Source organism: Diabrotica virgifera, chromosome 1 (assembly GCF_917563875.1).
Source record: "Diabrotica virgifera virgifera chromosome 1, PGI_DIABVI_V3a".
Taxonomy (NCBI): domain Eukaryota; kingdom Metazoa; phylum Arthropoda; class Insecta; order Coleoptera; family Chrysomelidae; genus Diabrotica; species Diabrotica virgifera.
The window spans coordinates 113,151,947-113,178,608 of record NC_065443.1 but is presented as its reverse complement, the minus strand read 5'-3'; the positions used below and the strand labels follow the sequence as shown (position 1 = coordinate 113,178,608).

The 26,662-nt window shown below is 33.6% G+C and overlaps 1 protein-coding gene across 6 annotated transcripts in view; it reads left to right on the top strand.

Moving 5' to 3' along the window:
* Positions 1-24,831, top strand: part of LOC114347695 (2-oxoglutarate dehydrogenase complex component E1) — a 114,265-nt gene extending 89,434 nt beyond the window's left edge. For 3 of the 6 annotated variants that reach the window (XM_028298389.2, XM_050659188.1, XM_028298377.2), the window contains 8 exons: positions 378-632; positions 769-1,023; positions 6,828-7,029; positions 7,254-7,504; positions 10,013-10,452; positions 14,546-14,700; positions 17,900-18,007; positions 21,588-24,831. In XM_028298389.2, the coding sequence (XP_028154190.1) occupies positions 378-632; positions 769-1,023; positions 6,828-7,029; positions 7,254-7,504; positions 10,013-10,452; positions 14,546-14,700; positions 17,900-18,007; positions 21,588-21,687 (1,766 nt within the window). In that variant the 3' untranslated portion in view covers positions 21,688-24,831. The remainder of the gene's footprint in view (positions 1-377; positions 633-768; positions 1,024-6,827; positions 7,030-7,253; positions 7,505-10,012; positions 10,453-14,545; positions 14,701-17,899; positions 18,008-21,587) is intronic. The other 3 variants (XM_028298409.2, XM_028298397.2, XM_028298403.2) reach the window with 1 other exon arrangement.
* The last annotated feature ends 1,831 nt before the right edge of the window (positions 24,832-26,662 follow it).

Genomic DNA, 26,662 nt, shown 5'->3' with positions numbered 1-26,662 from the left:
CGCACTGGCGCGAACCTGTTACAAAGCAGGTCGAAGTTAGGGATATTCAACATGCTGTATTTCGGCAATTTGGTCCAATCAATGTGAAATTTTCAGAGAGTATCATCTTTTACTCATCTAACATAATGAGTCTATTGAATAACAAGAAGTATTTGCTTTTACTTACAAATATTTAAGTATTTACTTAATAGTAATTGAATAAAGTCACTTCTTTAATGCTTTATTTAATTAATATTAAGCAAATACTTAAATACGAGGAAGTAAAAGCAAATACTTCTTTTTATTCAATAGACCCAATGTTATATGAAAATAATATTGGCAGAAACTTTTATCAGGATAAATTGTAGTCAGTAAATGATAGTATATTGTTTTTTTAGATGTTGCTCGTGTAGTTAACGCACCAATATTCCACGTCAACGCAGACGATCCAGAAAGTGTTATTCACGTATGTAACATCGCTGCAGAATGGAGAGCAACTTTCCATAAAGACGTCATCATCGATTTGGTATGCTATCGTAGGAATGGACATAACGAAATTGACGAGCCGATGTTCACACAGCCCCTTATGTACAGAAAGATCAAACAGACCAAACCCTGCATAGATAAATACGCTGAACAACTAATCACCGAAGGTAAGCAATATAGTCCTCCTTTAGCACTGCCAGGTTTGGAGTTGCGCTATGTTGGATTTAACTGTTTTCGAGCTTTCGACTTCTTTGGAGTCGCTTTCAACTTCTATTTAGTAATCTTTGACTATTGTTTAAACAGGAATTGTTAACGAAGACGAAGTGAAGTCTGTTAAAGCGAAATACGACAAAATCTGCGATGAAGCTTTCGAAAGAGCTCAACAAGAAACCCATATCAAATACAAGGATTGGATCGACAGTCCCTGGTCAGGTTTCTTTGAAGGAAAAGACCCCTTGAAAGTCAACCCCACCGGAGTTAACGAAGACACCTTGGTACATATTGGAAAACGATTTTCTGCTCCACCACCAAACGCTACTGAATTCATTATCCACAAAGGTAAGAGATTTGTAATAGAAAAACGTACATATTTACATTAACATATACAGGGTGCCAGTAAATAAGTATAACAAAGACCAGTTGAAGCTATTAATGCAAGAAGGTGTTAACTTACATTTTTGTAAATTTGATCTTATCAAATGCAAATAGGTGTTAACATCCATTTCTATTAAGTAGTAAAGCCTTTTGTTAAAAGATGGCATTAATAGCCCTAAAAATGTATATAAAAAAGGAGTTAATATCCCATTATCAAAGGACCTGAAGTGCATAAAGGTGATAACTCTCGACGTATCTGCAAGAAGGTGTCGACAGAGCAGTTAACACCTTTTTGCAGAATATGCAGAAGAAAATCTGCCTATTTTTGCGCGGTAAATCAAGCATTAATTGTTTATCAGGTGTTATTACATGCCGTTGTGTTTGTTTTCGGTGCAATTATTTTGTTGTGAGAGATGAGAAATGAAAAAAAAGAACAACAAGGCTGCTGGAAAATCATAAATAAACTATAAAGGTCAGGTGCAGTCATGCTAAAAAGTCAAGTGTAGGTAAGCTGTTGTGTAAAGAAAAATGTCGACTAAAATGTGATTCACGTTTTACGGATGAAGATAGAAGCTTACTATTTAACCACTACTATTTATTACAAAATGACGACAAAAATCTGTACTTGTTTAGTTTGATGAAACCTATTGGAGTAAAGAGGCCCACTTTACATGCTGTTTGCACAAATTCTTACGAATATTTTTTTAAATAGATGGAGAATCTTGGAAGGTTTGTAAAGACGCAGTTTTATCTATGCTTGATATTGGTTTAAAAAAATTTGATTTAATTCGAAATCAAATAACAGCTGATAAATTAACTGCGAAAAAGGACGAAAGAGGTCGTCATCACAATCGGCCAAAAGCAATACCAGCAGAAACCAAAATGATTGTTCATGAACATATTAAGTCTTTCTCAGCAGAAATGTCCCACTATGCTCGTAATAAGAACCCTTCTCGGCTGTATTTATCACCCACCTTATCAATAAATAAGATGTTCGAGTTATACGAAGCGTACTGTGTCAGGAGGAAACTGGAGAATATTGTGTCAGAAGCAATGTACAGGAGAATATTTGTTAAAGATTTTAACTTGGGATTTGGTACTCCCCGATCGGATACTCGTAAAGTCTGCGACTATGGTAAAGCAACAGATGGACATTCTGAGAAATTTAAGAAAGCCTTTGAAGAACAAAAAAAAGATATGGAGTTGGCTAAAACTGATGTTATACCTATACATTATTTTTGACATGCAAAAAACTCTTCCATTACCTAAAATCTCCACTAGACTGCTTTTTATTTAAGGTAGGTATGGCTCTATAACTTAGGAGTGTACGTTATTAACAAAAACCAGCCAAACGGCAAGGGGTATTTTCATCTTTGGACAGAAGACAAGGGAGGTCGTGGACCTGAGGAAGTTGGAAGTTGCCTGCTAGCATTCTTAACCACTCTGAAACCACAGCAAAAACATCTTGTAGTCTGGAGTGACTCAGCAGGTGGTCAAAACAAAAACTGGTTTATTATATGTGTTTGGCATTACTTGATAAAACAAGGTGTTTTTGATACAATAGAACATAAAAAATTCCCTGAAGTGGGCTATACATTTATGGATTCCGACCGGGATTTTGTTTGCTTTCGAAAAAGTAAGAAAGCATCAGAATATTTACACAGTGGATGAGTATGTAAACACCATGGTACAGTGCAGGAGAAAAACTCCTTTTCATATTATTAGAATGAAAGATAAGTTTGTGGATGTAAAACAATTCCTAATAAATTGAAACTAATAAATAAAAAAAAAGCTGACAATGGTGAAAAAATATCATTTAAAGAATGTAAAGTGGATAAAAATTACGGAATTTGGTAAAACAAAGTACAGATATTCTCTAAATGATGATGACAATTGGAAAGAAGTTTCCATTTTAAAAAGTAAAGGAACTGCAACGCGCCAGTCAACTTCAAGTACAGGTGAAATCTTATGGCCAGTGAATAAAAGTAGGCCAATAGCATCTAAAAAATATAAAAATATTCAACAGCAAATGCCATACATTCCAGAAAACTTCCGGGCTTTTTACCATGGCCTCAGAAAAGAAGACGATAATTAAATCATTTTTTTATTAACTATAAGTTACACAAATTTTCTAGTTTTTTTAGCAATAAACTTTTTTGAACTCCTTTTTATGTGTTATTTGATTCTCAAATGTAAAAATATGTTTGTACAAAAAGGTGTTTACTTACATTTTTTTCGTATTTTTTATAAAAACTCTCTTAGTCTTATTGATTTATAGGACTATATGTATCCTCAAAAAATTGTGGTTTCATTTACTTAACACTTGTTTTTGTAAAATGCAAATTGAATTATTAGCAAAAAAGTTCTAGTCAATAAACTTTGAACTTAATTATCTCACATTATGTAATTTGCTGGTTAACACCTTCTTGCATTAATAGCTTCAGTTGATCTATTAAAATGAAATTTGGTGAGTTTTAAGAGGTAATTACTGCGCATTTTTTGACATACAATTAAGAATTTTGGTAATCGTCTGAATTTTTTTAAAGAAAAAAATAATACCTACGCCACTGAGATATTTCAAATTAAAAATTATTTCTAAATTCCACGTTTAATTTATGATAAAAACCTATGTTGCTTTTTTTCATACGGTGCACCGTTTTTATGCAAAAATATAAAACATCTTGGCGTGTATTTTTTATTTCTTAATAGTCCATGTGGTGAGACCGCTCCCGTCTGGAAAAATTTCTGATTCGGTTTCTTTGTGGATTCCTATTCAAAAATGTCCCCTTTAAACAAATCTGAAGAGTGCCGGGCGGAATTTTTGGGCAGAAATTGTTTAAACAATTTTTTTAAACAAATACAAAAGATCACGTTGTTTTGCTCCGGAACATATATTTTTAAGTTTTGTGGGTCATTCTAAACAAGAAAGGTATCTTGTAAATTTTCTCAAAAATTGACAGTTTTCGAGTTATAGGCGATTTAAAATCTGAAAAATGCGAAAATACGCATTTTCGAGGCTTAAAAACTCATATTTAAATTAGTATTTTTGAGGTTTCCAGATACTTAAATTGAAGTTTAAACATTCAGCTTCAAGATTCTGAAGAGTGATCGCGTTTAACCTTAATTTAAATCGTTGTTTTTTAATTGTTAAATATGCATGTCCATCCGATTTTTTTGCCGGTGCGGCGCGCTATTTCAAAAATCTCCTATTTTCCTCCGAAAAATATTTTTTGTAGATTCTTTGGGACATTCTAAATAAAATAAGTTTCTTGACATTTTTCTCTAAAGGTAATGGTTTTAAAGTTATAAGCGATTTAAAATCCGAAAATGCGTTTTTTTGTCATTTTTCGGAGTTTAAATCGCTTATAACTTTAAAACTATTAACTTTTGAGAAAAATGTCAAGAAACTTATTTTATTTAGAATATCCCAAACAATCTAGAAAAAATATTTTTTGGAGGAAAATAGGAGATTTTTTAAATAGAGCGCGCCGCACAGGCAAAACAATCGGATAAACATGCATATTTAGCAATTAAAAAACAACGGTATAAATTAAAGTTAGACGCGATCACTCTTCAGAATCTTGAAGCTGAATATTTAACCTTCAAATTAAGTATCTGACAACCTTAAAAATACTCATTTAAATGTGAGTTTTTAAGCCGCGAAAATGTGTATTTTCGCATTTTTCAGATTTTAAATCGCCTATAACTCGAAAACTATCAATTTTTAAGAAAAACTACAAGACACCTTTCTTGTTTAGAATGACCCAAAAAACCTAAAAATATATATTCTAGAGCAAAAACGAGTGATCTTTTGTATTTGTTTAAAAAAATTGTTTAATCAATTTCTGCCCAAAAATTCCGCCCGACACCCTTCAGATTTGTTTAAAGGGGACATTTTTGAATAGGAACCCACAAAGAAACCGAATCAGAAATTTTTCCAGACGGGAGCGGTCTCACCACATGGACTATAATGCATTATCAAGAACTATCCAATACAAAAATAGTAAACTAGAACAATAACATTATCACTAATAAGATTTTAACTAGGTGCAAAACTACAAGAAATGTTCAAAATGACCTCCTGAGGTGACAGAAGATTTTGGTTTGAATGGTTTGAATTTTTTTAAAGAAAAAAATAGTAGGCCACTGAGATATTATGTCACATTAAAAATCATTTTTGAATTTGTCGTATAATCTGTCACAAAAAATATATCTTGCCTTTTTTCATTTGAGGCGCCGTTTTTATACAAAAAAATAAAACATCTTAACGTTTACAAAGTATTCGAGGTAGTTTCCATATGCAATACTTTGTAAACGTTCGGATGTTTTATTTTTTTGCATAAAAACGGCGCCTGATATGAAAAAAAGACAAGAAAGATTTTTTGTCGTAAATTGAACGGAGAATTTAAAAATGCTTTTTAATTTGACATATCACAGTGTCGTACTGTTTTTTTCTTTAAAAAATTCAGACCATCACCCGTACTCGAGCCAATGATGAGTATAAAATTGTTCTGTCACCTCTGAAGGAGATCATTTTGAACATTTGTTGAAGCATTGCACCTAGTTAAAATCTTATTATTAATATTTTTTGTTATTGTTCTAGTTTAGTAGGTATTATTATATTGGTTAGTTCCTCATAAAGGCGGGTTGACATTACTAGTGAATAACGAACGTGGCTTACGCTTACGTAGTTAGCCCGTGCTACACGAGTAATGTAAACAGATCTTCGTGAAGCACGGTTGTCTCACGAATGGTCTACGCCACGCCACGATAGACATTAAACATGTTAAATATTTCCCGCTCTAAAGAGAGTCGTAGAGAGTTTGTATTTGATTAAGCACGTGCTTTTACCCTCAAAATGAGCATCTGAATAAACGAGAGACCGTTATATGTTAGATTTGTAGAATTGTACGAAAGTGATCCTGTACTCTGGAATTGATTCTGACGCAAGGTATAAAAAGAATGGCACACGAAACGCAGCAGTAGAAAGAATTGTTGCTCAGCTTGAAATTGAAATTTTTACAGCAAAACGTACTGGAGAAATAATAGCTATTATTCCGCAGGTTGTAATAGTAACCTCTAATATAAATAATGATGATGACATGTCCACTAATAACACATAAAACTCTCGTGTCCAGTGTAAACACAATAACGTTTCTCACGTATTGCACAGAAGCGTAGATAACGCTTGTTTTTTTAGTGTGAACCACGTTCGTTATTCACTAGTAATGTAAACCCGCCTTGATGTATTAAAAAATGAAGAATACGCGCCAAGATGTTTTATTTTTTGCATAAAAACGGTGGAAGATATGAAAAAAAATGGAAGAAAGGTTTTTTATCATAAATTAAATTAAACGTGGAATTTAGAAATAATTTTTAATTTGAAATATCTCAGTGGCGTACTATTTTTTTCTTTAAAAAATTCAGTGATGCATACAAAAATGCAAAAATCAATGATGCATACAAAATTCTTAATTGTATGTCAAAAAATGCGCAATAATTACCTCTTAAAACCCACAAAATTTCATTTTCATAACTCAACCGGTCTTAGAGTAATAAATAAATTGGCAGTTTGAAATAAAAATTTCAACACCCCATATCTCGGAAACGAAGCATTTGCGGACATACGTTTATAGAGCAAACTGTGATTATTTTTTCATGTATCCCTTAAAATTTGTCATACTTATTTAATAACGCCCTGTATATAGTTAACTTATATATCATTGAGTTTTTAATCTGCTTTTACTACCCCACGGTTTTTACCATAGGTATTGAACGTATTCTCAAATCCAGAATGGAAATGGTTGAAAATAGAATTGCTGATTGGGCTCTTGGTGAAGCCATGGCTTTCGGTTCCTTGTTGAAGGAAGGTATCCACGTTAGATTGTCTGGTCAAGACGTTGAGAGAGGCACTTTCTCACACAGACATCACGTTCTGCATCATCAAACTGTTGATAAGGCTACATACCGGTAAGATATCAAATATTGTTTAACTGTGTGTTTATTATATCCATCTATAGAGAAAAATCGGCATTGGAGTATGCTGTGGAATTTAAATGTCCTGGGTTGAAACTTAAGCTAATTTCAAGCAAAATTAGAATCAAAAAGAGGTTAGACCACACTGCGTAGTATAATGAGAAAAATTAAGTAATACAGCCCATGTGATTAAATCATTCATTGTATTCTTTTTACAGCCCATTGTGCAACTTATATCCTGATCAAGCACCTTACACAGTCTGCAACAGCTCCCTCTCTGAATATGGTGTACTCGGTTTTGAACTCGGCTATTCTATGACCAATCCCAACGCTCTAGTGATATGGGAAGCTCAATTTGGAGATTTCTGCAATACCGCTCAATGTATTGTTGACCAGATGTTGTCTAGCGGACAAGCTAAGTGGGTACGTCAAACCGGTTTGGTTATGTTGTTGCCTCACGGAATGGAAGGTAAGAAATTTCAAATTTTTAAATTGTTGAATGATATTATATCTCATCAGGGGCCTGATTCTAATTCATTTCGAGGTCGCAATTTAATTTCGACTCCGCCATGACAGTTGCAATTTATAGCGATTCTTATTCATTTCGATATTAGTTCTAACTGGGGATATAAGCTTTGTTCCAGCAGAATGTTGAACTGATTCAGGATCGTACTGAGTGTGCGCTTTACATAAAACCGTGTAAATTTCTCGTTGCTGGAAGGCATTTTAACTTGTTGCAATTAATAATACAAGGAAAAATACATCTCCTGGGGCCTGATTCTAATTCATTTCGAGGTCGCCATTTAATTTCGACTCCGCCATGACAGTCGCAATTTATAGCGATTCTTATTCATTTCGATATTAGTTCTAACTGCACACTTCAATAGCACACTTTATGCGGACTTTACATAGCTATATTACTAATATATGAAACCTTGAGATTTGATTCCAGCATGTCCAGCAATAAAATAGCTGGTACATAATTTTCCTTGTTTTATACTAATTTTCCCAGATTATTACCTTACATCTTTCGTAATTCACGTTGTGGACATTCTCAATTATTATATTTCTAAGCCAGCCATAGTAATACATTTTGCTTTAGTTTTCCTTGCAAGAAACAAACAAAACGCAAATCTCCTAAACTAAACCTAACCTCGCTTTCGGCCATTCATTCATGTCCGTGTCACAATAATTTCGACTCGAAATTATAATTTCAACCACTTTTGAGGAGTCGAAATTAATTGCGACCTATCGAAATTTAATGACGTCCTTTAATTAATTCTACTGAAATCCACAAGGATCGCAAAGTCGCATTCCAACGTTGCCATATTGATTGCGACCTGTTTTGAGTCGAAATTTGAATTAGAATCAGAGCCCAGGTATTAATTACTCCAGGGAAATAAGGCAAAAATATACCACATTCGGGACACTTGACCAGCCAGGTTGCAAATGGGTATTTTGGGTGTTATATACCTAATATATTATAAATACAAAAATGCCCGTTACAGTTCGGACGAGAATTTTAGTTTTTAACAAATAAGAGCAAAAATGGCAATTTTTCCGTTTAAATCGCTACAAGTAAAACTCCCCTCCGGGTCGTGAAATTAAAACTGCCAAAATGTCACTCGCGATACACATCGATAATTTTAGAGCTCTCGTGTAATTACTACTGAAAATTAAAATTCTTATTTAAACTGTAAACACCCGGTATCTCGGAAACTAGCAATCAGCCGTGTGATGGATGACCGAAGTTATCTTTAACGTTTGAGTTAAAGTTAAGTTTACTCTCAGGTATAACGGTGCCCATGACTATTTAGGTAAAATTCGGTGTGATGTATTCTTCATAGTTATGAGATAGTTATTTCTTCAACGTTATATTAGAAATAACATTTGAGGAACAAAGTCTGAAGTAACAAAGAGAACCTTATGTCGAAATAGTACAAGTTGGAGTGAGTGCGAGAGAGCGATCGGAACATGCTACAGGATGGGTAGATGACCGTAAAAGTAAATACCCATCGTCGGCCATCGTCGATGACCGAACAGTTCCGAACAGCAAACAGTTGTTCGGGTTCGGTGGTGTTTCAAACGGTAGATAGAAACAGGGTTGCCAGATTGGTGTATTTTACCACAATTTTGCGGTAATTTGAAAGCGTCTAGGGAAATTTTTCTAAGCAGAAATTGTAGTGGGATTTTTTGGGGGCGAAAAATTATGGAGGATTTTAAGGGGTCATGGTAAATTAAATTTGCGAATGTACATAGAACTGTATATTATACTCCCATATAATAGAAGACGATAGGAACTATGAATTATTTCCAGTTCCCTCGTTGATAAGTAGTATAATTTTGGTTTAATACTGTTCTCTTAATTTGACTACTAATTTATTAAAATGCGGCAAAAATTTAAATTTGGGGTATTTGAGCTTCAATTGAATTTGAATTTGAGGGAATTTCAGTTTCTAAGTGGGGGATTTATAAAATATCATCTGGCAACTCTGGATAGAAAGCACAGTAGGTACTTAAAATAAAATTTCGACTTGTATCTCTCGATTTGATTTTTGTATAATTTTTAAAATTGTATTACCCTTCTATTCTTAATTATTACATTATTAGCTTCTAAATTCTCTTGATTTCTGTCTAAAAACAAGTCAAAAGATGAACCTAACCTGACATAACTACAGAGTTATCTCATAACTTGAGTTTTAACGTCGCGTTATAAAGTGACAGTTGATATATCAGGTAACTCAAGAACTGTCAAGAAATAACGCAAGTAGTTAAGTTAAATATGATACATCACACCAATTCGAGGATTATAACTTAACTACAGGATAACTTTACGCTAAAGATAACTTTGGTCATCCATCACACGGCTGAATATTTGTAATAGTCTTGTTGGGCAGAATCATCATATTTTGAGGCCTAAAATCTACAACTAAGGTTAGACCTTCTTAATCACCCTGTATATCCTGATTTATTTTAGGTCAAGGTCCTGAACACTCCAGCGCTCGTTTGGAACGTTTCTTGCAAATGTCCTCAGACGACCCCGACTACTTCCCACCTGAAAGCGACGACTTTGCCGTTCGTCAACTTCACGATATCAACTGGATCGTCGCCAACTGCACTACACCGGCCAATCTCTTCCACATCCTCAGAAGACAAATAGCTTTGCCTTTCAGAAAACCCTTGATCATCATGACCCCCAAGAGCTTGTTACGTCATCCTGAAGCTAGGAGCTCGTTCGATGACATGAACGAAGGAACAGAATTCCAGAGAATTATTCCCGAGAGCGGACCTGCATCAAAGAACCCAGAAGGTGTCGAAAGATTGCTGTTCTGTACCGGAAAAGTGTACTTTGATGTCTTGAAAGCCATCAAAGAGAAGGGATTGGAGAGTAAGATCGCTATGACACGTGTTGAACAAGTAAGTTTGCAAAAGTCGTTAATTTATTGTCAATAATAAACATGAGAAATTTAAAGTTATACCTAAAACTGACGCACTATCCGCTGGGAGGGTTGACATGGAGGGGATATGACATGTCGACAGTCGTCCCCCATGGGCGATAAATTCAGTTCTTTTTCTTCATTCCATTTTCATATCTTACTAATGAAATCCACCTCTTCTTTTCAACCAGATCCTTTGGCAGCACAAAGAATCTACATCACTATAGTGTTTACAATCCGGGTCAAAGCACATTACCATTTTTATTATACAAAATACAATGGTTCATAAAAGTTCCTAACATTTGCTTGGGGGGATATCACTAAAAAAACCATATTTCATAGAATTTTAAGACCGAATTATGGTAGTATGTATTATCTTAAAACACTATGCTTAAGCAGAAAAAGCAGCAGAGGAAGCAAACATTTAACTTTATAAGAATTAAAAAGGTTTGAGAATGGTTAAATCCTGGCTTTTCAACCTTTGTTTACAAAAATAATAACAATATGACAGTCGTGACGTCACATTTTGGCTGTCAGCCTTAAAATCTCTTCGTATTTTTCTATATTTAAACTATATTTATGTATTATATCAGACATATTCTACCATGTACAGTATTTATAGCAAATTTGTAATAATGTATTGATACATTAGCACAAAATTAATAGTAAATTTTAAATAATCTCTTGTTTTTGTAAATCACACATAAAGCATACACATAAGATTGTCCCCCGCGTTGACAGGGTGTACCACATGACCTATAATCATAATTACCACTACCAGAGGATTATTGCTATGATTAAGAAAAAATTAATTGATGTGCTTGTTTGTTCGACTATACCTATCACCAGTTTAGCTATATATATAACTAGCCACTACAGTCAATGTTCAATTTATTAGACTCACCCTAGAAATATCAGTTTTTCATTTGAAACACCTTAAAAGTATGTTCAAAGTAATACAGAACTGCTAAATGGGTCAAATAACAATTACTTAATAATCCTGCTACATAATTAACTAGCCACTACAGTCAATGTTCAATTTATTAGACTCACCCTAGAAATATCAGTTTTTTCATTTGAAACACCTTAAAAGTATGTTCAAAGTAATACAGAACTGCTAAATGGGTCAAATAACAATTACTTAATAATCCTGCTACATAATTAAGTTAAAAATTGTGAAACTTTTGATTGAATTGTGAAAAATTGACAGATGGCAATAAAATGGAGTAAAAGTGTGCAATGACTCGACTTTTTTCAACTTTAGTTTTTTAGTTAAATTAGTGATTGGTGATCAATTTTTTGTAAAATTTGCAGTGGTGAGTATTAATATTGCTCTATTTTAATGTTAGTTTTTAATTTGTTTAATTTATTTTAAGATATTAATAGAAATATGTTAATTTCTAAAAGATGATTATCTTCGATTAAAATTTTTTCATATGGGTGATTGTAAAGATTTTTATTTTGAGCAAGTCTCTTCTGTTACTGCTCTATTAGAAAGTATCTCATGTTGCCAAAGAGAAATAGCAAAAAAATGTGATGGATCTTACTCGTCAGTTCAAAGGTTGGGTCAAAACCCTAAAGAAAAACAACCTGTTACATCAATTTGAAATGGTCGATATGCCAGAAAGATTTCAGTCACCTCCAGAGGGCCATGAATTTTAAAGAATTCAGTTGTAAAATACAGAAGAGTCATCCATAGCGATATAAGGAATAAATTGGAAGAAGCTGAGTGTTCAGTATCGGAGTCCACTGTACGCCGAAATTGCTACAGTATCGGATTAAAATGGTATAGGCTAGTGGCTAGTTAAGGACCTAAACCATCACCACAGATGTTCAAAAAACGCTTAGTTTCGGCCAGTTTGCATAAATATTATATGACTAGAGAGTTTTTATGCAAATTGGCAAAACTAAGCGTTTTTGAGCATTTATGGTGATAGTCGACTCTTTAGTTGGTTCCTTAACTGGCCTCTGATGTTTGGATCCCATACTGTACAGATTTCGGCGTACAGTGGACTCCGATACTGAACACTCAGCTTCTTCCAATTTATTCCTTATATCGCTATGGGTGACTTTTCTGTATTTTACAATTGAATTCTTTAAAATTCGTTGCCCTCTGGAGGTGACTGAAATCTTTCTGCCATACCAACCTCTCCAAATCGATGTTACAGGTTTAGATTAAGGTCTCTTTAGGTTTTTGACTCAACCTTCTAACTGATGATTAAGATACACCACATTTTTTGCTATTTCTCTCTGACAACATGTGATATTCTCTAATAGAGCACTTACAGAAGAGATTTGCTCAACAGAATGATCTTTACAATCACCCATATGAACAAATTCCAATCCAAGATATTGATCTTTTAGAAATTAACATATTTCTATTAATATCTTAAAATAAATTAAACTAATTAAAAATTAACATCAAGATAGAGCAATATTAACACTCACCACTGCAAATGTTACGAAAATTGATCACCAATCACTAATTTAGCTAAAAAACCAAAGTTGAAAAAAGTCGAGTCATTGCACACTTTTACCCCATTCTATTGCCATCTGTCAATTTTTCACAATTCAATCAAAAGTTTCACTATTTTTAACTCAAGAGGATGGGTACGTATTTTCGGCTGCAATGCTATTCAAACGGGGATTCATTTTTTTCGAATCCTGAGAAAACTAATAAGTATTTTTGAAAAATTTAAACGCAGAATGAAAGATTACGTTATTGGCGAGGGCCGAAAGTCCCTGAGAACTTCTATAATGTTTATTTTAATAAGTTACAGGGGTGAAGATCTAAGAGAAAATTTAGTGTGATATTTAATTTACAATATCTCATTCAAAATAAACTTTTTATTTATTCTAAGGGACTTTCGGCCCTCGATAATAATATAGTATTTCATTCTGCGTTTAAATTTTTCAAAAATATTTATTGGTTTTTTCAGGATTCGAAAAAAATGAACACAATGTCCGTGGTAATATTTCCAAATCTATCTTTGTCATACAACGCACTCAGTCGAATAGAATATTGTCAGCATACTGTCAGTCAGACAGTGACAATCAGTGACAATTTTAAATATTTGACATGGCATCGGGAATATTTTGAGTTGTTGATTAAATAATATTGATATATAGTGTATTTGATAAATAATTGATTTAAGACGTGAACTTAATAAAAAGTTATTTATTGTGTATTATTTGTGGAAGATCCAAGCAGAGAATACATCAGGATAATATATTCTGTGATCCAAGTATTTTGTTGTTAAAGATGTTCAAAATTGTAAGCGTTCCATAGTAACAATATATTATTAAAAAATCACTTTAACACTTTTCCTCTTTTCTCGATTGAGTATTAGTTTTTGTTGTACATATAAATCATTACAATCACTGAATACATAGTTAGTGAAAAAATTATCACATTTATTAACTAAATTAATAATTTGCAATTATAAAAATAACAGTTATCCAAGAACATTCAAAGGCCATCTCTTTAAATTAATGATGACATTTTCAAGTAGAATGACATTCTAGTAATGTTTGTACATATCCATACCAGTGTGAATTTTACTACACGTAATTTGCCGTGTAAAGACAGAAAAAGTAGGGATACCCGTAAAATATTTGCGAATTATGTACCGATGGCCTTAATTCGGTAGCACGATTATTAAGTAATTGCTATTTAACCCATTCACCAGTTCTGTATGACTCTGAACATACTTTTAAGGTGTTTCAAATTAAAAAAACTTATTTCTGGGGCGAGTCTAATAAATTGAGCAGGGACTGTTGTAGACCATATTGGATGTTAGGTATGGAGATAAATACTTGGCATATAAGTTCTAGTGCAACAGTAATAAAATAAGCTATGATTTTTTGGAATAATAAAACTCAATGCATCCATGTAAAAACTGTTGAATATTGCATTGATTATAAGATTTTTCCCGGACAAAGTGACAAAGAGAAAAAGAACAAGTGAAGCGTATAAAAACGTTTTAAAAATAACAAACATGTAACGTTTATAAAGTTTATCACGTTTAATTGACATTGTAAAATTGACCCTAAAACTGTCTTTTATTTTTTAGCTTACTCCTTTCCCATTCGATTTATTGAAGCAAGAATGTGCTAAATATCCAAATGCTCAGATTTCTTGGCTGCAAGAAGAACACAAGAACCAAGGAGCCTGGAATTATGTCCAACCAAGATTCGAGACCACTTTGTCTGGACAAAGAGCTATTAAGTAAGTATTTGATTTTAAAAACCAAACTAAGTAGATAATTTGTGGCTTAATGCGAGGGTTGTTCTGACAATTTTTTTTAGTAATGCATTTTTAAGTATTGCCATATAAAAAAAACATTTATACAGGGTGTTTCATTGGGAAACGGAAATACTTAAATGGTGAATAGAGGTTGCTGAGGCGATTCTAGATATACTACATTTATTGCCTCACCGATTTTTATAACCGAGTTACAGGGTGTCATCAATTTTGCCCATTTCTTTCTGGACTCATAACTTTAAAACCACCCTGTATATTTTTTTAATATTTGGTACACATATTTGGTCGTGTCGTTAAACCCTACACCATTGTATGGTAGAAGGGATATGATTATATATTTATGGCCGTCGTTACTTGTTAAAATACCAAGTGTTACATATGGTTGAACTGGCATAGAAGCAAGGATTACAATAATAATACAATATATAGCTGTTGTATTTAAAAAACCAAAGTAACTTATGATATCAGAAAAGTGGTAAATCTGGCAATATTGCAAGTATCAAATTTGAAATCTCAATATTACATAATAGGCGTATTCCGGTATTACCTATACAATTCGGACCATCTATTTAAGAGATAATTAGCTGTTTCCAGACTTTTGGTTCACTCTGTAAATAATTATACATTTCAAATTGTTACATTTTGATACCCAATTGTGTATTTAAGATATTTACACATATTACTAAAACAACCTGTATAAAAATATTGACTTATAGAATGTCCTATTTCTTCAGTTAACCGAAGAAATTGAGATTCGTCGAGGTGTGCGTCAGGGTTGTGTGCTTTCTCCACTACTATTCAATATATATATATATATATAGCTAAACAATATGTCAAGAAGCGCTCCTAGAGCTAGCAAAACATTGGTATGAACATTAACGGAGAGTTAATTATCAATATACGATACGCTGATGACACGCTAATAGTAACAGATAACCTAGCAAATTTACAGTATTTGCTGGAAAACATAAACACTCATACCAACAAGTATGCTCTAAAACTGATCATCAAAAAGACTTTTATGATTGATACAAAGAAGCTATACACCAATCTGAATTTAACCATAAATAATAAGCAAGTTGAAAGAGTTACGTCTTACAAATATTTAGAGGTTTGGTTTACTGATACTAATGACCAGACAAGAGAAATTAAGAGGCGAATAGAAATAGCGAGACAATCATTTATCAAAATGAAAAAGTTCCTATGCTGCCGGGACATAAATTTGAAATTAAGAACGAGAATGTTAAGGTGCTATGTTTTCTCCGTACTGTTGTACGGCATGGAAGCTTGGACACTGAAAAAGATAAACATCAGAAACATTGAGGCATTCGAGATGAGGTGCTACAGGAGGATGTGGAAAATACCATGGGCATATATAAGTAACAAATCAAGATGTTTTGCTCAAGATGGGGAAGGAATGCGAAGTCATAAAAACAATACAAATGATAAAACTATAATATCTAGGCCACATAATGAGAAGGGAAAAGTACTCGCTGCTAGGACTCATAATCCAAGGAAAAATCTCGGGAAAGAGAAATGTGAGACGTAGGAAGATTTCCTGGTTGGGAAATTTAAGGGAGTGGTACTATGGGTGAAGTTCAATACAGTTGTTTAGAGCTGCAGCCAACAAAGTTAAAATTGCTGTGGTGGTAGCCAACCTCCGATAGAAGACGGTACCGCAAGAAGAAGAAGATTGTCCTATAGATTATAGATTAATGTTCTTCTAACTGCAAATAAGGTTTGCCTTATAGTAAAATTCAGATTGAGTTGCGGAAAAATCTTTACATGAACGAGAATATTTTAAAAAGCTATAAAATCCTGGGGCAGCTTGGATATTAGTGCACCCTATGTAACGCACAGCTGAATCTTATGTTTGTGCGTCACAGTGTTGCCATGCCATTTCTTTCATAATTTCAATCAATGTTAAATGTACCTACAAGAATAATAGAATAAGAACGTTTACTTCTCCGTCATTATACTAGGTAGAATGACAAATGAGGTGTCAAATGAAAGCTTATAATCCAAGGATAGCACTAAAGGTGAGAAATTAGACCTAGATTGTCTGCCCCTAAAAAAATAAGCATTATATGTCGACATTAAAAGCACTATTTTTTTTTCTATAAAACATTTTGATCTAAAACTTACCAGAAAACTTCTTTGTACTCTCTACTTTCAAATAAACGTGATTAACAAGCTAAATTTTAAACTTCGTCACACAACTTTTGCGATTAAACTTTGCAATGCACAAATCCGCACCTTTTTCTTTGAAAAATTCATAACCTTTATCATGATAAGAATAAAAACTTAAAGCAGGTACCTTTGTCTTCAGAAATGTCGGAGCTATACACTGTAAAAATTTCAGAAAAAAAATTATTAAAATGGAACAGAGTTGTAGCGAGGTAAACGCAAAAAACGTGATTTCATTTTTTTTATTTTTTAGGGTAAAATTGCGATTTTGACAATGTTCCCCCGCATAAAATTCAAAATAAACCTCATTTTCGTTTTCAGCACCCTCGAAAATATAAAGTATGAATAAAATTAGCCATTCACCCCTCCATGGTCAGTATCTCGAAAACTAAGCGCCTTTTTGAGGGTGTCCCGCTCGTGTATAATATTACAAAAAATTGTAACGTGATAGTATGAAAAAATAGAGGATACGGCAACGGTGTTACAAGTGATGGTCGGATCCAATGCCAAAATCTACACAGACATATTAGGGTGCACTAATAGCCAAGATGTCCAAATCCTGATACAATACGTTTAGTTTTCGAATAGATATAGGCAACTGAAGTAAGCGCTAAAATCGGCAACATTGCTTAGTCGACTATAGTGGTTTAATCGCCGAATGATGGCGGAGGACGGAGCGATGGAGTTAGAATCGGGTATATTAGCGTGAGAAGCGGGTACCGTCTGGTACTCCACGATGCGCAATGTTGCCATTTATATGCCGCATAATTAATAAACATGCTGTATGTAAAATGTTGATATTCGTTTTAGTAAGAATTTACAGAACAGTTCTCGTATAAACGCTTTGCTAATAAATCTTCATCTCATAACCATCTCTGAAGCGCAAAAGTAGTAGTAGCTGAAAAACTGAAGATATGATTTTTATGTCTATGCCATACTTTGTATCTCGTTGGTTAATCATGATAAAATGTTTTAGTGAGGAACAGGGCGATTCGGGTTGGTTTGGTAAACTGTTTGGAGGAAAAAAACAGGTGAAACCTGAACCGCAAGAAAGTATCGAACAACCCGATACGAGGGTGATAAGGTGAGAGGAACAGAAAGAAAAATCATATCTTCATTATTGCTGCCTGCCTGCGCTTCTGTACTTTTTGGTTGCGGTTATTTTCTTTGCACTGTTTAGTTTGCACTTATTTTACTTATTTAACCATTTACTTTAACATTGAACTTTTATTTTTATCTATTCCGTATGTGAAAACACAACTAGATATTCAGTTTTCTGTCTTGGAATTTGTCTTTTGTGTTACTTCAAACGGATAAGAGCCAAACCAATTGAAAATTGGTCTTTAAGGTGTAGCTGAAACAAACTTTTAGACAGAAAATGGTCAAACTTTTTATAAAAGTCTATTATTTTGTTTTTGTTTATGTAATTCCCCAAAGACAAGTAGACTCGTAAATATATCGCCCGTTGAATATGACTATATAATAATTATCCTTTACTCAGTGCAAATTTTAATTTTGTAATTTAATGGGAATATCGGAGTATATAAATACAGTTGTTCCAACAGATCTTTGCACAAACGTAATAATTGATTTGCAAACAAGTTAAATCTAAACATTAAGTGAAACGTACGTCGCACAGTGGTTCTGAAAACGTGGTCATGAGGTAAAATAAGAAGTCCATATTTAAGGATTTTCATGTTTACAGTTGTTTTCTCATGCTATCGTAGAGTCGCCATACTATCATACTCAGGTATTGGGACCGTGTAAGTTCGGCAAAACAACACGTGGTTTCTACGCTCAGAAACATTTTTCGCACTTTTAATTATATTGACCAATTATATTAGTCCCGGTTACAAGATAATTGTCAAGGCCATAGTCCAAAAAAAATAATAAGAAAAAATAAGATTCAGGTTATGTTATTAAAACATAAACAATTGTATGTAGTAAATAAAATTAGTTATTAAAATGCAGTACAGCAAGCAAAATACAATTAATTAAATTTACCTTTATATAATAATTGTATATCATATCAATATTGTGGAGTAACATATAATTTTTCTTCTTCAATGACAGTAAGTATGAAATATACGTCAATTTGACAATTTCAATTGACAATATGATTTATTTAAGAAAGTTGCAAGATTTCTCCGCTATTCGCGCACGATCGTTTCTCGTATCCCCTCCAAGTACTTGTACACCGCGAATAAGGATCAGGCCGGATCTATTCTTATTCATAACTCAAGTACAAGTAAGCCCTATACAACCTTATTTTGGCCGGCAGTAAAAGTAAAAAAAACGCCTATATTGAAAGGGCTATAAAGCGTTTTGTAGTTTATCAATGTTATTGCTGTAAAGCAGATTCTTCTTTTTGAAGTTTGTATTATTATAAAATAAAAGTTCACTAAAGATTTAATAACCATAAATGCATAAAATTTGTTAATTAACGGTCAAAATATACTTGAAATAATCAAAATTTCGTAAAAATGCATTCAAAAAGTACATAATTACAGTTGAGTCCCCGAGTCTTTACCCATGCGTCATCATTTAAAGCATACTAAATAAGTCGGAAATTTACTAAACGCAACAGTAAGTGATAGAAAGTAGGTATTATTCCGATCACGGGTTGTAGTATAAAATTTGACGTTATCAAATAAATAGAATGTCAAATTTAAGTTTTGCTTTAAAATTTTGGTTCATAATTACAGCTACATTTTAAGTAGCTTAATAAATTCTTTTATTATCATTGATCAATAAATAAATAAACAATTTATAAAAAAATTCTATAACATATTTTCTTTTTGTTATTTTATTCACTTTGGCGGAACATTAAACACAGGCATTCCTTAACTGTGTCAACAATGAGGATATTTGTACGTTGTCAAAATTTATCGTAAAATATCATAAACCTATCGTAAAATTCCTAACTCCAATATAAAATTAGTTGTTAAAAAAACTGTTTGTATACTATAAAAACTTCAAAATGCAAAAATTCAACAAAATAACAGCAAAAAATTCAACAAACTGACAGCCACAAAAGTAAACAAACCAAAACGTCAGAAATTGTACTTAAAATCTGAAAATGTCCACAAGCGTCTTTTTGTACATAGGGACCGTTCAAGTATTACGTAACGCAGGTTGGGGGGGGGTCAAAAATCTTTAAAAATGCGTTACGAAATAATTAAACGCCCATTAGAGTGCGTTACGTAGGGGGTGGGGGGTCAAAAATCGCGTTACGTAATACTTGAACGCTCCCATATCTCTTTTTGATGTACTGACTCTAGAGCGTTTATAAAAATAACATGTGTCTTTACTTAATAACAGGCGGTACCTGGTTTGTCTTTAGTTTCATGCGTGAAAGACAATGATGCTAGATAAAAAGTATGTGTTTTATGTCGCCAGGTATTAATAACGCACGGTTAAAGACTCGCGGACTCAACTGTACGTGACTAATGTTTATTAATCTCAGAATGTACAGTCAGACGATACAGAATCACATTAGTTTAGCTGCCTTTAACTTCCTTTGCATTACTGGCAGTTATTTGACTATAAAAGTGTGAAATGACGCATATTACACGATTCTATGGGGATTGTTGCGTACGTATGGGCGGTTGTTCACGCGCTGAGCTGGCCACCAGCCGTCTTACACTATCGGCCAAGAAACGCAGATGCGCCCAATACTCCACTAGGAGTGATGGTCCAAGAGAGAGAGAGAGAGAGAGATGGGCGGTTGTACATAAGTACATACTAGATTCTGAATATTGTACTTCAAAAAGAAAATGTACCTACTGGTAATGAGAAATTTCAAAAGTTCCTTATAATATAAAGTTTCAATAAAATATGCGTGTAAAATAAAATTTTCGAATTTCTTTCTGCCATATTGGATCTGCCATTTTGTTTTTTGAAAAAATAATGTTAGATTTGTAATCGGCGAATTTCAACTGCCAAATTGACAAAAACATTTGCGTTTTGATTGATATTTTCAATTTCTTTCCGCCATTTTGTTTTTCAAAATAAATAATGCGAGATTAGTAATCGGCGATGCCAAAAATCCTTAAGTACAAAAATAATTCCGAAGTGTGTGAACAATAAACGCTTTTAAAGGTTTATGGCCACCTTTTCGGCATTTATAACCACAGTGCGTTGCGTAAAACCTAAGGCTAAGGTCAGACAGGCGATAATTTACGGCGCCGTAAGAGCAGTAAGCGCTTTAAAATGAAGCGGCAGTAGCTGCAGTAAAAAGCATGGCCAGACGGGGATGTCAATTACGGTGCGTGTCGCGAGATGTAAATACAGTGTTTTGGTCGTTGTTGTGGCTAGATGAGCTACAAATTTGGACGCAGGTCCATTCGTTTGCGACACCACACCGAAAATGGGCCCGTTCGATGTTGCTGCGCGATATTTTACAGATCAGTCTGGCCATCCAGTACTCTCACCGTGGGATCAATTTTCGCGCTTCATTTTACGGCTCTTACAGTGCCGTAAATTATCGTTTGTCTGGCCTTAGCCTAAGACTTATGAAGTCCAATTGCTTGTTTAACATTATTTAGTTAAGAATATTATTTTAGTGATAGCTTAATTTGTCGGACTAACGGCAATATATTTTGTAGTCTACTAGATTTATCATGTTTTATATCTCATTAATGTATGCTCATCTTTTGTTACAGCTACGTCGGCAGACCCTGCGCCGCCAGTACCGCAACCGGTAGCAAAAACGCGCATTTGAAAGAAGTTGCCCAACTACTAGCAGACGCTACAAGACTGTAAACAGCAAGGTTTTCTAAAGAACTTGTTCACAAAGTATTAGATCTACGACACTATCCTACGAGTTTCTTGTAATCAAAATGATTGTAGATGACTTGAAAATTTTTGAAACAATATTTTACCTAAAGAAATGCACTGTTTTGCGAAGAGTTGTCAGATATCTTTGACACTTAAATATGCTGTGTTTTTTTATTTATTGAAGGGGTGAAAACAGTTGGTAGGATTATAATGGCGCCCGTAAATATAATGAATTTTTCAGTCTTATAATAATATGTCTGAGTATATTTTTCTAATAGATTATTGTTGTACTTAAACTTATGGGACTATTAGATATTTTTATTATTTGTTTGCTAAAATTAAAATCTTTAGAAGATATATTTAACAACTTAAAATAAGGGAGAAATACGTTAATAAGAGTAATAAGGGAGAACGAGTAAATCATCTAAAATATGCAGACGCTATGATATCAATAGGCAATAGAATAAACGAATTACAGGGGAGGATCTAGAGCAGTGGCGTACCGATAGATCAGCGGGCCCTGGTTTGAGTTGGGATGCGGGTCCACCCGCCCAGTAAAAACTCACATTGTATAACACGAGTATCGAACATCTAGTAACAACTTAAAATAAGGGAGAAATACGTTAATAGAGTAATAAGGGAGAACGAGTAAATCATCTAAAATATGCAGACGCTATGATATCAATAGGCAATAGAATAAACGAATTACAGGGGAGGATCTAGAGCAGTGGCGTACCGATAGATCAGCGGGCCCTGGTTTGAGTTGGGATGCGGGTCCACCCGCCCAGTAAAAACTCACATTGTATAACACGAGTATCGAACATCTAGCCTATTGTATTGGGATTATTTTTTTTTGACCCACCGTATAAAACTTGCATTGAATATCTCAGTTTCCGAATTTCTGCAAGTTTGTAGTTTACCTACCACTTATTCATGGATCGTGCTAATATAAAAAAATACAAGTGTTTGAGTTAGCACGTTAGGCAGGCACCGGAGGTTATTCTTTAAACAAGGACTTCGGCAAGCAGGTAAAACGAGCAAGGCCTTACAAAAGCGTTCCCTGTGTTTCTTAAAAGTTTTAATTTCATATTTTTTTATGAATAGTTATTCTTCGTTTTTATTAATAAGTAGGTACGTACACGTAGGTAGTAAAATTTAAATTTATTAAAGTTACATTTCGTAGTGTGTACTTGTGTAGTTCAAAATGTCCCCGTCAAATATGAAACAAAAGAAGCAAAAGGCGCTTTAGAGCAGGCCCCTGCGAGGCCCGGGCCCTGGTTCCGCGGAACCATGCTCAGTACGCCACTGATCTAGAGAACTCTTAAAATTAGCTACAGGTGGATGTTATTGATCAATTTTCTGGAATGAGCTTTCAAGAAAGAGAAGGCTCTCAGTCTAATAGTTCCGAAGCTACCGGCTATTTTGGTTTCAGTCGAATAAGGCAATACAATAATGGAGAGTACTTAATTTTCCCGGAGTGGATCAGGCTACCAAATACTGTGACCATTGCATATAGCAAGTATTTCAGTATCTTATGAACAAATGTTAAATTAGACTTCTAAACTTCGATGACAGAAGACGTTTACTTAATAATGCGTTATGTGACTTGAATATGCCTTATAGGAATAAGGTGACACGAATGAAAGACATCTCTTCGCTAAAGATCTTAACACCAAAAGTTATGTAATATATCATGTTCGTACTAAATTCGCTGTGGGATAGCTTCTCTAGAAAAAAAGATTATATACGCTACTCGTACCAATTTTAAATTTGATCCCTTTATTGATTTACCTTCAAAATATTTCATGTAATTCCTTAATACTATCCTTATATACTTATTATATATGTATCTTCTTCTACGGCACTAGAGCCCAAATTGAGCTTTGGCCTCCACCTTTGATTATTTGTGGCTGCTCTTCTCCATACACGGACTCCTAAAATGCTTGTGCGTCGCTGCTTACTGTGTCTTCCCAGCGCTTACTTTGCTTTCCAACCGGTCTTTTTCCCTGCATTCTAGCATTCAGTGCTCTTTTTGGTATCATATCCTCTCCCATTCTTATCACATGTCCGACCCATTGCAATCTTTGTATTCTAATGAAGTCTGACAGGGGTTGATAAAGCTGTCTCTTTCCCTGCATTCTAGCATTCAGTGCTCTTTTTGGTATCATATCCTCTCCCATTCTTATCACATGTCCGGCCCATTGCAATCTTTGTATATTAATGAAGTCTGACAGGGGTGTTTTCTCATAAAGTTGATAACGCTCGTTGTTGTATCGAATTCTGAAGATTTATGATATATCTAACGTATTCCTTTTAAGCCTAGTAATTCTGCCAACAAGTTTAATTTTTACTTAATGTATATTTAATTTTTTGTAATTCGGTGATTGAAACGTTTATGACAACTCTTCAACCATGTAATTATGTATATAGCACATATTATGTAGTTGTTTATAATATTTAGTGCAGATTGTGAAGGAAGGCAAACCAAATAACTCGTTTTACCAGACGTTTTTATAGGACAATGTTTTATCACGCTGAAATAAGACATACCAAAAATGCTGTTTCTCTTAAAATAAAAACCCGCACATCTTTAGTAAAAGAGCATGATCTTGAAACGCTCAAAAATGGACAGAAGAAATTTGAATTGATGATTTTTTCAAATCTGAAGAAAAATCTATGAATTTGTGATGATCTAGATTAATTAGAGCTCCGTATTTAGAGAACGAAACTTGAATTGATGATTTTTTTTCAAATCTGAAGAAAAATATATGAATTTGTGATGATCTAGATTAATTAGAGCTTCATATTTAGTTCAAATGAACTATCACAAATTTGGAAGAATTTGACGTTGAAAAATTGAGCCGATATTGGTATACAGCTCTTGTAATAATGTTGCATATATCTTTCATTCTTCTACACTATTGAACGTAGTTTTTTAACACGTCTGGATCTTTATATATATATTTATTAATGCAAATGTACAGTATATGTGATGTAAAATAATATCTGAAAATATCTTTTGCTTTTCAAGTATTTTAATAAATCATATAATTTTAAATTTAGTATAAGTATTTATTGTATGGACGTATATAATGCTTGGATATGGTTGAATGAAAGTTTTGTTCCATTTACGCTGTTTTATTTCATCCCTAAAATACTTTAAAAAATGCACTGACCAGCAAAATTAACCGCCCACCTTGTATTTCTTTCAATTTTCAGAAATTGTCAATCTTGGACCACGTTTTATGAAAAATACGATGAAAACTACCTTTGAGGAATAGAAAACAATCAAATTATTGAAAAAAGTCGTTTATCTAGGGATGATTAGCAAAAACCCAATGTCTTCTAATAAAATTCAAACAAACAATTTTGAAAATCATAGTCTAATAACTAAAAAAACATTTTGAGTATTAGTAATGGGTGTTGCGCCTCTGGCCCTTAAGGACTTCTTTGAGCTGGTTCAGCAATCCATTCATGATATCCGATTGGGGAATATTGTGCCACTCCTCTACACGGCATCTGTCTTGAGCTCTCCGAAGGATGTAGGAGCTGGTACTCTTGCCCTTACCCGTGTTTTGAGATTGTCCCAAATGTGTTCAATTGGGTTAAGGTCGGGACTGCGTGCTGACCATGGAAAAAATGTAAAGTTTCCACCAATGAACTGCGTCTTGGAGAACTTCTTCCACATATCTTTAAGCATTCATACTGCCGCTATCTAACACAGCAAGATCGGTACGAGCTTCGTAACAGATACCTCTCCAAATCATTATTGACCCCCCTCGGCAAGCCACTGCTTCGGTAAATTGCTTAAAACAAATATTGCACTTGTAAGGTTTTTGTCCAGTATACACTCTAAAATGTACTTTCAAATTTAGTCCAGGGTCGAAAAATAAAAACGGTAAAAAAATCAATACAGGTATTTGAAGGTGCTAAATCGTAGGGGGGATATAGTTAATTAAAAATACATACAGAGGTACTCGTAAATCGACCTCATTTTTTTATAAACAAAGGCCAAAGTCAGAAAATATTGTTTTTTGCCTATAGCATTTTTAGTATCATATTTACAGCAAAAGTTGTTTTATGAAAGTTGTGTATCATGAAAAAACGATTATTTTGTATTTTTACACGTTAAAATCCATAAAGAATTAACCGAGATAATTGCAAAAAACCACGTTTTTGCACTATTTTGTAAATGTTAATAACCTTTACCCAATAGGTCGTAAGGAACTTATTATACCTTGATCATGAGGCAATTAAGAGCCTTTATTAGTGTACAAAATTTCAAGAAGATCTGTTTGTCAGTTTATGAGTTATGTTATATGTTTATCCCAGACATCGAATGTTTAAACAATCATTGTTGCCCTAGGAGTATTTTCAGAGCTTTTTGGCAAAGTGCAGTGGGTTCTTAAAGACTCAAAGTACCAAGAAAGTAAAAAAAAGAATGTGTGTGTACTTTGTACGCACGTAAGAAGTTATACTTCTATTATATGATTATAAACGAAATTAATATACTTTTTATTTATATTTTATTTAAATATTAAACTAATTTATACTTACTACTTCTCAAACATTTTTATTAAAACAGTGCCAAAAATTAAAAGAATAAAACACACACAAACACATTAAAAATGCCACAAATGATTTCTGAACATTAATTGTCGGAAAATTTTTTAACTAAATACGTATTTTCTGAAAATAAAATTATATAATAAATATACTTACTTACTTACAATCATAAAATGTATAAAAAAATAAAAGTTTCTATTGGGATTCGAACCAACTTATCAGCGCGGTTGGTATTGGCGTTGTATTGGGGTTCATTCGCATTAAACGCTTCGCCACGGAGACAACGTGTCATTATGTGCGAAGATCGACTAACTAAACGGATTAAACTTTCGACATTTTTGAATTACATAAATCAAATTATTTTGATTTTGAATTGAAATGATTTAGAATTGAA